The sequence below is a fragment of the Papaver somniferum genome, chromosome 7 (genome assembly GCF_003573695.1).
Source record: "Papaver somniferum cultivar HN1 chromosome 7, ASM357369v1, whole genome shotgun sequence".
Lineage (NCBI taxonomy): Eukaryota > Viridiplantae > Streptophyta > Magnoliopsida > Ranunculales > Papaveraceae > Papaver > Papaver somniferum.
The window spans coordinates 45,275,188-45,289,192 of NC_039364.1; the positions used below are offsets into that span (position 1 = coordinate 45,275,188).

The following is a 14,005-nucleotide window of genomic DNA, read 5'->3' on the forward strand; positions in this document are numbered from 1 at the left end:
TGTTAACGAGGAAACTGCAATGTGAAGAAAAATACCGAGACCTAGTCCAGTTTGAACACCACTATATTAAACTGCTACATACACTAGCCTACTATCAGACTTCGGATTTAGTTGAAACCGAATTAATCCTCCAAGCAATTCAACTGTACTTGTGTTCCTTATGTCTCTTAGATATCTCAATATCTACATACTTGATTCCCTTAGCTGACATCCTTTACAACATAAGAGTTTCTTCAACCTCGGTGAAGACTTTTGACACCTATCTGCCTCTAACAGACAAGCTTATTTGATTTTCCTTTTGATATGTTTCAGTCTAGATTTGGAAATCTGTTTGCAGTAGATAAAGTCCAGCAAACTTTACGTATATGGTACACTTACAATCTTATCAAAGAGAAGCATACATAACTAACCACCTCTCAAGAGCAATCCGACCAAATCAAATAAGAGATTAAATATCTATCTTACGGAATCATAAAGTCTGATATCAATAAAACATTGTGATTGTATATCTATCTTGTTCCTGATCTAAAGTTTGTGAACTTCAATACCCAGTAGAATAAGACCCAGATACAATAACTATCAGGTTAAAAGATATTACGGCCGGGATTCACGAATCCCCAAGTGAAGTTTTTAAATTCGTAACCTAATTCAGTTCCGTTAGGAACCCTAGGTTATAGAATACGACTCTAGCTTTGCAACTATGACACAAGAGTTCCAGGGATTAAGAAATCCAGTTGCAAGAGTCTCTCTATTTATAGATTTTGAAGGCTACAAATAGTTTTGAATTCAAGGTAAGGTTGCTTGAGATTTAAGCAAACACTTTCCTGATTTATATAAAACTCTAAGTTAAGAATTCATGTAAGCATGTGAAAGGTCCTCCTTAAAATTACACAGAAAAATATACACAAGGTCTGGATAGTTCTGGAACCGTGCACAATGATAGTCCATAGAGGCTAAATAAGCCTTTGAACTTACAACTAATAATCGTGTTCAATAAAAATCAATACTAAACAATGATCCACAATCCCAAAGTGAATCTATGAATAAAGTTATATTCAAAGTGTCTATGAGAGTTGTGGCGAAAGTGAACTTAGCTAGTCAAACAAGACAGGTTATGAGATCCTGCTATATGGAACCAGGTAGGTATACAGATAGGGCTTGCAAACCTCTCGGCAATCCGCGAAGTCAGGCTCAAGGGGTATGCAAACCAGGTTTGCAAACCCCTGGAAGTTGTAAAGTCAGATCAAAAGGGTATGTAAACCGGGTTTCCAAACCTCCCCCCATTCCCGAACTCAGAAGTAAATGGTATGCCATCCGAGTTTCCAAACCTATACATTTAACGAATTTCAGATTGACTAGGTATGCATATGGGGTTGCATACATTGCACCAAACAGTTATGAAATTCTCTCGTTCTTAAATTTGAAACATTCCCAATAGCCATAGACAATATGCACTGTTTGCTTGGTCAATTTCCAAATGATCAACTTATAACAAAAATAGTTTGTGAACAATAAATTGTTCTAACTAAGACTTTTAAGGATCTATGAACATCCATTGCTCAAATCATATTTCAAGAGATTAACCAAGACAACTTGAATTGAAAATTTCTTTTTTGCAATATTAAATCTACTAAAATCATAGGACAGTGTGTCATAAGATAGAATGGTAGATGTGGTTAGCAAATAGAATAAGTCAGTCTTCACATACCTCTTTGTTGATGAAATTCTCGTAAATGTCTTCGTTTGTTCTCCAGTCTTCAATATTTGAGGGTTATTCACCGATATCCGATATCAACTACCATGTTTTAATCCTAATCTGAGGCTTGAGTTTAATAGACTAGAAATCAAGATATAATTTTGTGCATCTAACATTAGCAACAATCTTCAGATAGCAAAATTTGCAAGTTCGACCAGGTGATGCTCTAACACACATGTACTCTCTATCATCCTGTTAGCAATTGTTCATACATCAACTCAATTTTCTTCCCTACCTTACTTACCCTCAATAAAATCCAGTAAAATTTGTATTCATTAGAAATGTTGAAGAAATTCCTACTTAAACTTACATATCGAAGAAGTAACCATGAGTCTGTCTCATAAGAACTTAAACTTAGGACCATGAAGATCCTTTGAAAAGATATCAACCACTTGATAAAGAGTTGCAACATAAACACACAATTGAACTGATTCTCTCATAACATGGTAATCAATCTGCACATACTACTTCGTCTTATTATGTTAAATTGGATTGGAAATAAGAAAATTGAGCTTAAATTGTCACATCCTAGTTTGGGGACAAATGATAGAAGAAATGAAGACCTTTGAGTAGAAGACATACTGAAACAACCTTAGCTGCACTATGTGCTAAGGTCATATACTCTGCTTTAGTGGTAGATTTGATAACTGTATTTTGCTTCTTGGACCATGAGTTATTTACACAAGACCGTACATCATTGTTGAAAAATTTCCCAACAAGCTGACATCCACATTATGATTTCCCAGTCCGTCTGCCACTTGGTTCTCTTTCCTGTAGCTGTGCTGGATAGTGAACTGTGGATTTTGGACCAATCTCAACATGATTTTAGAAATTATACGTGTTATTTACCACATTGGTTTATAATTAGAAATTAAGAATCGGATTAGATTTTCCATCTCCGTTTCGAATGGTACCTTTGAACATTTATTGTCATTTTCTAGGATACCGGTATGACCCATGTTTTAGCTATGAAAAGTGTTTTACAAGTATGCACTTGGTTTTTTTTCTTTTTTTTTTCTTTTCTCTTTTTTCTTTTTCTTTGTTTGCAAACTTGCTGTCTATATCTGGTTGGGCTGACTCATGTGAGTCGTTAAAAAGGTTAAGAGATTACCCTTAGTTTTGCTCCAACTATGTAAAAAGGTGCAGCACTTCCTTGAAAATATTGTTACACCTAATCCGGATAGTTAATAATAAAGCTCCTTTACATGCTTAGATTCGCTGTCTGATAAAGAAAGGAACTACCCACGTTCCAAAATTCCTTGAATGTCAGTCAATTTGTATGTCAGCGGTAGATCAATTTTATTTTTTCCCGAATGTAATAACAACAAGTGGAACATACTATATTACCCCTAACTATTCACCTCACAAATTTTCGTTTTCTAAGAGTGGCATGGTATTTCTCAATGACTTCCGATGAATTACTTCATGCTCACCGGAGCCGAAGTCTTGCTCTCACAGGGAACTAGGAACAACTCTCTATGAGCAGTTTCATCGGCAAGAAAACTAGAAAAGCCTCCGTCTATCTTAAATAGAGTTTCACAATCGGAGAGAAGTAAATTACAGGGGTATTCTAGTCATTTCAGTATGTTCTTTTGTAACTTAATCTTTAATTAATCATTTGATTCGCGAATCTCTCTCTTCATCTCTTTGTTCTCTCCTGATCAGAATGATTTCGCCACCATTTCTCTGTTAATTAAAGAAAGAAAGAATACAAAACCCTAAAAAAGTTGCAGAATTTCTACTTCATTAAAGTTTCATCATCAATTACACTTCAACTACATAATCTGTTAAGATCCCATTTCCTCTCAACATCCTATGATCTTGGTTTGAGATAGGTCAAACCCCATGTCTGTTATAAGGTACAAATTCTTTCGATTTTAGATTTTTTTTTTAATTTTTAATTTCTTAGAATTTTGTGTGTTTTAATTTTGATTGTGAATTCTTTTACAATTTCTTAGGAGATGTTGAAGTTGTGATTGTAGAACTACTGTTGTGGGTTGAGTGAGGGAAGGAGGGGGTAAAGTTCATTACCATGCGCTCGTTGCTTCCGGGTTCGAAGTCTCAGAATAATGATAGAAGTAATCGGACTCAGTTGTATCTCAATGTTTATGATCTTACTCCTATGAACAATTACCTCTATTGGTTTGGACTTGGAATTTTTCACTCTGGTATTGAAGGTACAATTTTATTTTATTTTTTACTTTCCTGAATTAGTTATTATAAGTCTTTTGATTGTTGTGATTATTAAGGCTGGTGCCTGATGGTATGTGAAATAATGAAATTCGGATACGTCGCAGTGGTAGATTGTCAAGATGTGTGAAACGAAAGGTGAATTTATCGGGTATTGTCTTGTATCCTAGTTGTTGCAGTGTCCAGAATCTGAAGGGGGTGGTGTATTATATATATTATCTACTTTGAAACTCACGGTTCTTATTTTCCCTAGTAAGTAAAGAAAAGAATAGTGTATAGTAAACTTAGAAACATACAACTAAGACTATCAGTACCCACTTTTGTGATTTGCATCTGTTATCCTCAATATATTTTTGACAGTAATTTGCTAGGGACTCTTCTTTATGCTTATAGTATCTCATATTTGACACGTTTGGATCACTGTAAGTTAGTTTGTGCTGCTTTTTATGCTTCCTTTCTCATAATGTCTTTGGTAGGGTGATGGTTCCGGGTATCTTATGGGGAATAGAGTTAACTGCAGTGTATATGCTTTACACGAAGTTAGCTAGATTAGAAGAGAGGTTTTCTATCATATGTCGTCATTGTTGTGGTCAACTATTTCAGAAGTTGTCTGAGGATTAAATTTTGAGTTGCCTCAAAGCGAGGCTTTTGTAATGCAGATAAGGATTTGTGCGCTACAGCCCAAAAATGCCTACGCACAAGAGACCTACGGCCCATCATGATTTCTGAGGATAGCACGTCTTCTTTCTTGATTTCTTTTGTTATAGTGTTTTCTTCTTGCCATTGTGTTACTTTCTTAGATGTTATTTCATCCAATATTCTCAATCAGTAAATTAGATGGTTTTGAAAGATTAACAGAGATTCCTTTTGCATAGTTACATTGATCTCTTCTGCTGGTTGAAACCACGCCACTTTGCCAAAATGGTCGATACATCATAATGAGGTTTAAATGTACAGTGACATACTAGTTATAAAAAGAAAATGATCTCCTCTGAGGTTGTACCTATCTCTTAATGCTAACACTTGATGCATTAGCCATTTCGCATAGCTCGCTCACACTTGGGATCATTTTAAAAATGCTTTTCAATTCTTCCTCCCCCTGTATAGTACCCGTCGCATCAACTCTTGATGCAGGTTAGGAAGTTTTGGACCATACCTGTCGAGAGAACCTCAGAACTAGAATTGATGGTTAGTAAAATCTGTTGTATATATACTCTGATAGATATGTAGTTAACTATAATGTAGCAACAAAATACCTTTTTGTCATAGTATCTGCATACCTGATAACGTAGTTCTTTGACTCATGTTAAAGTAACGCAAAGGATAGAATTCACTGAGACAACAGGTTAGCTTTATGTTGGGGCATAATAAATATTCCTCAAACGTAATGGAATTGTTTTTTAGATGGATTCGGGGAGCTGGCTATTGTGGTAGGAATACCTGTTGCCTCAGTCTAAGTTTTATTGTAGGTCAAGATCACTTTGAACCTGCTAAAACATGAATGTATCAGATTTCCACTTAACCCCAACCAAACCCCACCCCACCACCATCTACCATTCTGAAAATTTGCTTACAAGATTGTACGTCATTTTCAAAGCAGTTCATGGCATGGAGTATGGATTTGGAGCCCACGAGTACCCCAGCAGCGGAGTGTTTGAGGTAGAACCAAAGAGCTGCCCTGGTTTTGTCTTTAGACGGTCAGTGCTACTTGGCAGCACTGACATGTCACGATCTGATTTCCAGTCATTCATCGAGCACCTCTCTAGCAAATATCATGGGGACACATATCATCTGATTGCCAAAAATTGCAACCACTTTACTGATGATCTCTGCCAGCGGCTCACTGGAAAGCCTATTCCTGGATGGGTCAATCGCCTTGCAAGATTAGGTAAGGATCATATTGGTCTTTGTGCCTTATTCATTGTTGAGTTGGTGTTGTATGTCGAAAGTGCTCAACTTTGTTGCTTTCCTTTTTCTTATTTTGAGATATCGTTGGACCACTTGCTTTTTTGCCTATAATATGATTTTAACACCCATGAAACTGAATTGGTGAATAAATATATAGGCTCTTGCATCATAGGAAATTGGACCCGACCACTTGCTCTTGCCTGAAATATGATTTTAACACCCACGAAAACGGATTGGTGAATAAATATATAGGCACTGGCAACATAGTACTAAGAAATTGGACCCATCTCGTTGTGTTCCATGGGTTAAGACCCACCAGGCTAAGTGCCAAAGTCTTGAATTGAAGACCTCCGTAAATGGGGAAGGGTAGCCCCTGCCATCTGATCATGTGATGTGCGGTTCTCATGTTTCTGATTAAACTTGGATTAGATTTTGAGGTAGACCTATTATCTCTGTTTTCTTTTTTGTTTCTTTATGAGAATTATGTGAATTTCAGGTTCATTCTGCAACTGCCTTCTGCCAGAAAATATTCAGGTCACAACTGTTAGGATTCCTGATCATCCAATATATTCTGGTGAGTCAATCTTGCTTAAGAATGTTAATCCTTAAGTTAAGTTTGTTAGTAAGATGATCTTCCTTACTAAGGACGTAACATGATAGGGAAGAATAATACGAAAGTGTAGCCCTTAATGATGTGGCAGCTGAAGGAACAAAGTCTCCATTTCAGTTGCACATCATTTGGGAATGCATTTTGAGGCAATATACCCGAGCACTACTCATCTGTTAATTTATTATATGTGCAATTTGGTTGAGTGGAACATGTCATTGTGATCATATGTCAAGCATGGGAATTTACTGTACTGTGCAGCTATACAAATATTTAGAGGAAGTGAATGTTGAGGGGACTAGTTGAAACATTAGTATGGAGTGAATTTAATGCTATTGTAACTTGTAGTGTTCTGTCTGTCTGCACCTTTTTCTTGATTTTTTAGAAAAAGACCAAGGTAATGATAGTAGCACTGTATGAAGAATACTAGCATCGAATCTTTCTTTACTTATCGTTTATTTGATTAATTAAACAGATGATGATGGCTCAGAATCCCTTGCATCATCGGTATCGGCCGAGAGTGAAGGTGAAGATTCAGATCATCATTTAATAACATCGCCAAATGGCGGTATGGCATATCTGAAGGACAAACCAGTAAAGCTTGCAAGGGAGCTTCTGTGAGCAGGGACAGACCTATGTGAGGGCAATCACAGGGGTAGTCTGGATTGTTAAAGTGTCTAAATGTATGATGTTGTATCTTGTTTTTAGCAAGGCCTTTTTTGTTTTTTTGACGAAAAAGGTTTATGGTGTATTGAAAAGAAAATAGCAAAAAGCTAGTACAAGTGGATCACTGTTGCAGAACTTGGCCAACATGTGTCTAAATTTGTCTTTATTCGAACACCACAAAATTAACAAGGCTTTTTACAGATATGATAAGTTCGTTTAACAGTTCTACCTCTCCTCACAAATACTCCGTCACTGCGCTCCTTAGTCCTTCCAGATTGACCATGTGATTGCGCAAGGGAGGAGCATCCAAATAGTATTGTTTGGTAATATCAAGACCAATCTCAAGGAAAGCCTATAACACTTGGATTGGATCACCAAGAATCAATTCAATAACAATATAGCATAGGAAATCAGAGAGGCTAAGAAGATGGTTGAACATTGGCAGAATGTTCAAAAAAGTTTTTGAAAGACTAAAAGTAGAGACCAGCTCATTAAGCTTGGGGACAAAAATACCAGTTTTTTCCACATCTCTGCCAAGAAAAGACACAGAAGAAATAAGATTGTCTCAATTCAACAAGATGATGGTACCTGGCTCCACAACATTAATGAGATTGCACTTTGCTTCACCAATCACTTTGCTAACACGGCCACTGTTGAAGCAATAACCATTAATCAATCCCTCATAAACCTCATTCCCACCACTATCACCAACACTGAAAACATTAACCTTCTAAGAACTCCTGATGCTGTGGTAATCAAAGTTATACTCTTTAGCATGGCAGGGGAAAAAGCTTCAGGTCCTAATGGTTTCCCACCAAATTTTTTCCAAGCAAACTGGGAAATTGTGGGAGAGGACATCATCAACATGGTCCAAAACTTCTTCAACTCTGGATACCTCCTTAAAGAGATGAACTCTACTTTCATTTCCCCCATCCTCAAAACTGATAACCCCACTACCCCCTCTCAAATCAGACATATATCTTTACGCAATACCACCTACAAAATCATATCCAAACTTCTTGCACAAAGACTCAAACCCCTTCTCCCCAAACTTATTTCTCCCTTTCAATCTGCCTCTATTCATGGCAGACAAATTTTTGATAACATTGTCATAGCTCATGAACCTATACACCATATGAATACCAGAAAAGGGAAAAAAAAAGTTAATGGTATTATGGGCATCAAGATTGATATGGTCAAAGCTTTTGATAGGGTCAACTGGGAATTTCTCATCAAGATTATGACCCAAATGGGATTCAGCACTCAGTGGTGCAACTTAATTCACCAATGCATCTCCACCACCAATCTTGTTGTTCTGGTAAATGGTTCTCCTGGAACTTTATCCCCTTACTTATTCTTATTCTGCATGGAGGCTCTTTCTAGATACCTTTTCTTTGCAGAATCACAAAATCTCATACATGGAAAAAAATCTGCAATGAAGCTCCTGCCATTAGTCACCTTTCTGTGCTGATGACTGTATGATTTTCTACAAAGCCAACAAGGAACAATGCAACAACCTAATCAAGATTTTCCAAGATTTTTGTCAATCTTCTGGGCAGTTGATAAACTTTGCCAAGTCATGTATATTCTTCAGTAAAAACACTGCTCCTGATATTGCTGACAACATAAGTAACTCTCTGCAAGTCCAAAGAATCAACATTAAAGATAAATACTTGGGTTCTCCTCTCTTCACCAACATAAGTAAAGTGCAAGTTTTCAAGCCTTGTGTGGACAAATTAAAAGACATACTTGCTGGATGGAAACCACTCTATCTACAGCTGGAAAAGATACTATGATCCAAACTGTCACCTCTACCTCCAACATTTATCAAATGAATTGCTTTAAGATTCCAAAGGGCACTTGTAAAGAGATAAATGCTATACAAAGGGACTTCTTCTGGAACAAAGAACAAGATAAACCTAAAAGTCTATTTTACATATCATGGGATGTTGTCAACAAACCAAAGGATCTTGGGGGTCTGGGCTTCAAGAATATGGAATATTTCAATATAGCTATGATCACAAAAATTGCTTGGAGATTAATTGAAGAAACAAACTCTCTCTGGAGCAGCACCATGAAGGCAACTCACTTCCCAAACCAAGAAGTCATTAGGATGGATACCAGTCCAAAGACCACTGATTCTTGGATATGGAAAGGAATTCTGGAAGGAATAACCTGCATTCAAAAATATTACATCTGGAGGATAGGGAATGACACCAATATACTTATTTGGGAAGATAGATGGATTGACAACTATCCTGAAATAATTCAAAAACCCCATCACTACCCTTCAAGCTTTATAACTGTCAATCAACTTTTCAATACCTATGGAGAGTGGGACTTAAATCTCCTAGCTCTCTGGTTTACTCAGGATGTTCAAAACCTCATTATTATCCAGACTCACCATAATCCTAACACTGGAGACACTATAAGGTGGAGCTTAACTCATACAAGAAAATTCACTGTCAAATCCCTATATGACAAGCAAATCACCAACAAATATACTAGCGATACTCTCATAGCTCCTTGGAAGGAAATCTGGAAGCTTGACACTACCCCAGCCATTCAACTCTTCATATGGAAGTGTGCTCATGGCATTCTCCCAACCAATGCCAAGTCTGCCAGCATTTTGAATTACATTGATCCCATATGCACTCTCTGCAAGAATGCTCATGAAGATATTACCCATGTCCTCTTGGCTTTCCCAGCTGCTTCTAATGTTTGGGAAAAACTCTTTGGGGAAACTCATCAACTCTTCACTGCATATGGATCCTTCCATGATTGGTTCAACATCTGGTTCCACACTAACGATCCTATTGCTAGCTCGAATGCTACATTTTCTACCATATGTTGGTTCATCTGGAAAGCTAGATGTGATGTGGTTTTCAGAAAACTTAGCCCTTCTACTGAACATACTGCTCTGAAAATCACTCAACACCTATGCTCTTTTAATAGAGTGAATCATAACCCAGGGCATATTCTGAACAATCTCTACTACCAGGATACTGATAATGATCAGAACTTAAGACTTAATAGTCTGGTCAGAAAACATAAAGAGAAATTTGGAATCACTATTAGCATGCATATCCTGGAAGTGAATAATAACATGTCCAATAGTGATTTACCATCCTTTACTAACTTTGCTTTTTATGCCCTATCATTCTAAGGTCAGTGTATGGGAGCAAGGAACTTCAAAGACTCTACAATTGGACTCAGCAGAGCAGACAGAGCAATCATAGGATCTCATCTAGCTCTAGAATGAGGCAAGGAAATGTAGAAATCCAACATTGATTTTGCAGCAGAAGATGAAGAAATACTACAAGCCATTCAGAAAGGATATCAATTAGAAGTGCAGGAAATATTTCAAGGAAATTCTACTCTCAGCTATGGGGGGAATTTTGAAGCCATTGATTTTTCTTTAGAAAATCTTATCAAGCTATCTCCACAACAAAATACTAATGCTGTTAGATTATCCCAACTATCTAGTCATTCTACTTCACTGCAAAACTTAAATTGGAAAGGTCCCAATCTACATTTTCTTTTGACATCCTTACAGTTTATTCAAATCCCTTGTGTTAAGAATAACTGTAATATCTCTCATCATATTTTGGGGGTTGATCATGGTGCTAGACATAGCCCAGATGGCCACCTTGCTGTACCAGTGAGTTTGTAGCTCTGTTGAGCACTTACTCTTTTTCTATAAAAAAAATAGTTTTGTTTGTTTCTAATTTATTGAATCTTTAAGCTTCAAAGTTGCATACAATGAGTAATTCATCACCCAAGAAATTTCTATTTGGGATAAGTATACACTGCAATGTATGAAGTGGAGGGACCTAACACTTTTATCTCAGAGATTGAGGTGTAAAAATGATGGTTTTAATGACGCCTTACAAATATATATCCACCTTGTAAGTACAGTCCTAGAATTAAATTTCTAGGAATAACCATATAAATAATAAATTTGAAGCATATTGGCATATTCACCATCCTTTATGCCTAATTTGAAAATGTGGGTACTCAATGGTCTTTAGTCTGCATCTATCATTGTTTATGGGTGAAAACTATTTCTGCCGGTTTTGGTAATTTGGGGTGTGTGGATGAGAAATGAATCTAAACCCTAAACAAATGCACTGCACGGGAGTGCTTGTGATTCGAGAAGTCAATCTTTACAACTCTGGCCTAAACCAAGAAATGGTCGTTCCAGACTTGCTTCGGTCACAAAGTGAAGGAGATGGGGTTGATCTTAGGGAGGGAAGCGAAGAAGGTGTTGAGATTCTGAAGGTGTTGGATGTGTATGACTTGTATCAGAAAGCTGATCTGGCTTGCAGAATGAAAGCTATCAGTTCTGGTGTTGGAATACGATTGTATCAACACTTAGTTTCTGTCTCGTTTCTTGTTTTGGAAATAGGGAGGAGAACCTATTTATACAAGTCATTGAGCCTTACCCACGTCTCTCATGGGAAGTGGAGGAAGTGGAGTGATGGAGTAGTGGAGTTGTGTGTGTTAGTGTCACACGACTAGTCTTGCCCACTTCTCCATCATCACTAACCCTCCATGTCTTCCTGACACGTTCTTGTGATGGCGCGTTGTACGCTGCACGCTGTAAACCGCCAGACCAATACCCCCAGTAAGTATCCCTCAGTTTGTGACATGATCAATGTCTCGAGTGTGTGGATCGTGGGACCCACAGAAAGTAGCATGTGATGCTAGATTAAATAACTAAGTTATTCAGGGAGTCGATATTATGAAATATCGTGTGTATTCTATGCATGTAATGCATCGAATATATTCAGCATGTATGAAGCATCGCTGTTTTAAGGTTAACGGAGTAAGTCGCGGATTAAACATCTTAAAATAGCATCATGTCCATCCATCTTCGAGTGATCGCTTGGAGGCTGTACAGGTAAGCCATGACTTGGCTGATCACTCCGTGTGGAAGAGTGGTGGAAGATGATCGTGGTGATGCCTCACTGGTCGCCTAAATCCTGCCTTAGGCTGTCCTTCCAAGCTGGCGAAGTTGGACGGACGAGATGACTTGCGACCCACATCTGCGACCGTCGGATTAGGGTTTAGGAGGTGCTCAAACACTAACCTCTAGCTTGGTAGAATCCAAGCATGAGACACGTTTTTGGAAAGACCGATCGGTCATGCGTGTAGACGGCATGCCGGTCTACACGTCCGTACCTCACTGTCCCATGAAGATGCGATCTAAGCCACTCAATTTGTCCGGCAAAGTTGAGTGGTCAAGATCAGTTTGCAATTGGAACCGCACGACCATGCCTAGTTTGGGCGCACGAATCGAGGCGCCTAGCCATGGTCGGTCTTGGCCGATTGGTCACACATGTAGACGGGCCCACGGTGATTATATTGACATGCTTGGGACCCTTTGAATCCACATCTACACCCTCCATCTATGCCTGCGAAAATAAATGGTTGTGACTGATTTGCGACACATGTGATGTGTCGTAAACCCTAATTAGGGTTTCATGTCCACGCTACTTTAGCTGGACGATTTGGAAAGCCACACTTCTCTTTGGGGAGGCCGACCATGTGGGGCCCACATTAGGCCGGTGGTGAACATGCCAATACCTGCCTGAGGGTTATGGGTCCCATCTAAGCCATCCAATCATGCCGGTGAAGTTGGATGGTCGTGATCAATTTGAGACCTTTAGTGGAATTTTCTACGACCCTTTAAACCTCACGCCGGCCGAACTTCGGGCAACCTACATGATTATGTGGCTAGGTCAGGGGAGGATCGATTATGCAGGCGTGAAGGGGGTCCGCCGGTGTGCAGGAAAATGCTTGTTCAACCGGCCATAGGACGATCCACGCCGTCCAACCATGCCGGTGAAGTTGGACGGACGTGATGAATTTGAGACTGCCGTAGGCGGCCTTTATTCGTACATCTCCTCCAAGCCGCTCCATACCATCCTGGACATCCAACTTCAGGCTAGTGTTCGGTGGTAGCTTGGGAGGCATGGTAGGTATTAGACCAACCAGGGCATAAGCGGGCCTGCTGGTGGTCATTCCGGTGGTAGCCTGCTCCTGCTGAGGATCGTCTAGTATGGTTAAATTATGCGGCCAACTTGCGTGGTCGTCATTGTTTCTGAGACTGATATGGACAGTCCATATCCAAATATGCTCAATCGGGCTAGTATAACACACCGAGAGATGTATGCTCAATCGGGATAGTATAACACACCGAGAGATGTAGGCTCAATCGGGCTAGTATAACACACCAAGAGATGTAGGCTCAATCGGGCTAGTATAACACACCGAGAGTTGTGGCCTATACGGGTATTTCGTGCATGCCTCATTATTGACACTTGGAGATTCGTGTTACTCTGCTGAGAGCAACACTCAGTCGTCATGCCGCACCAATAATGAGAGTTCTGCGGAAACATCACAGGAAATACAAGGCTAATCGCGCATTAATTAATAATACTATAAATTCACAGGGTATATGGGATTGTTGCTACATGTTCCAACCTGGATGAATTTTGTGTATTTAATTCACAGAATGGTGGGATTGTTGCCACATGCTCCATTCTAGGTGAATTAATAAAGTGAAGAAGTTTTCATCACTTATCAGTGGCTTTATCCTTTGCAGGATGTCAGCGCATAAATTTAGTTTTACAATTTTAGCCCTGAACTAAAGTCCACCATCAACATTAAGTCCCCTGCCTAGCGCATAATGGTTGCATTATTGTGGGGTAGGCATGAGATGGTGACAGTTAAAAATAAAACTTATGAGAAAAAGTTATATGTTACCAGGAGAGACGGGTCGTCCTGTCCTTGGAGCGTGTCACGTTTAAGAAGCGTCTAAGCGAGCGTTCCCCTAGCATGATGTCGGTCTTGCTTGCTTAGATCGACCTTGC

At 38.9% G+C, this 14,005-nt stretch overlaps 1 protein-coding gene across 2 annotated transcripts; it reads left to right on the top strand.

Moving 5' to 3' along the window:
• Positions 1–3,378: 3,378 nt before the first annotated feature.
• LOC113297160 (deSI-like protein At4g17486) lies at positions 3,379–7,349 on the top strand. 2 transcript variants are annotated; one of them, XM_026545577.1, is made up of 5 exons: positions 3,379–3,615; positions 3,739–3,933; positions 5,547–5,834; positions 6,351–6,428; positions 6,937–7,349. In XM_026545577.1, exons 2-5 carry the CDS (start codon positions 3,789–3,791, stop codon positions 7,080–7,082), a joined length of 657 nt encoding a protein of 218 aa, XP_026401362.1. In that variant the 5' UTR covers positions 3,379–3,615; positions 3,739–3,788; the 3' UTR covers positions 7,083–7,349. The 2 variants fall into 2 exon arrangements, with proteins under 2 accessions (XP_026401362.1, XP_026401361.1); XM_026545576.1 differs by having other exon boundaries at positions 3,380–3,615; positions 3,715–3,933.
• Positions 7,350–14,005: the final 6,656 nt, after the last annotated feature.

What these genes read in the sequence shown, in the direction of transcription:
- LOC113297160 (XM_026545577.1), top strand. Translation starts at nt 3,789, where the DNA reads ATGCGCTCGTTGCTTCCGGGTTCGAAGTCTCAGAATAATGATAGAAGT. An exon ending in TTTTCACTCTGGTATTGAAG is followed by an intron (nt 3,934 to 5,546) that starts GTACAATTTTAT and finishes TTTTCAAAGCAG; the next exon opens with TTCATGGCATGGAGTATGGA. An exon ending in CAATCGCCTTGCAAGATTAG is followed by an intron (nt 5,835 to 6,350) that starts GTAAGGATCATA and finishes TGTGAATTTCAG; the next exon opens with GTTCATTCTGCAACTGCCTT.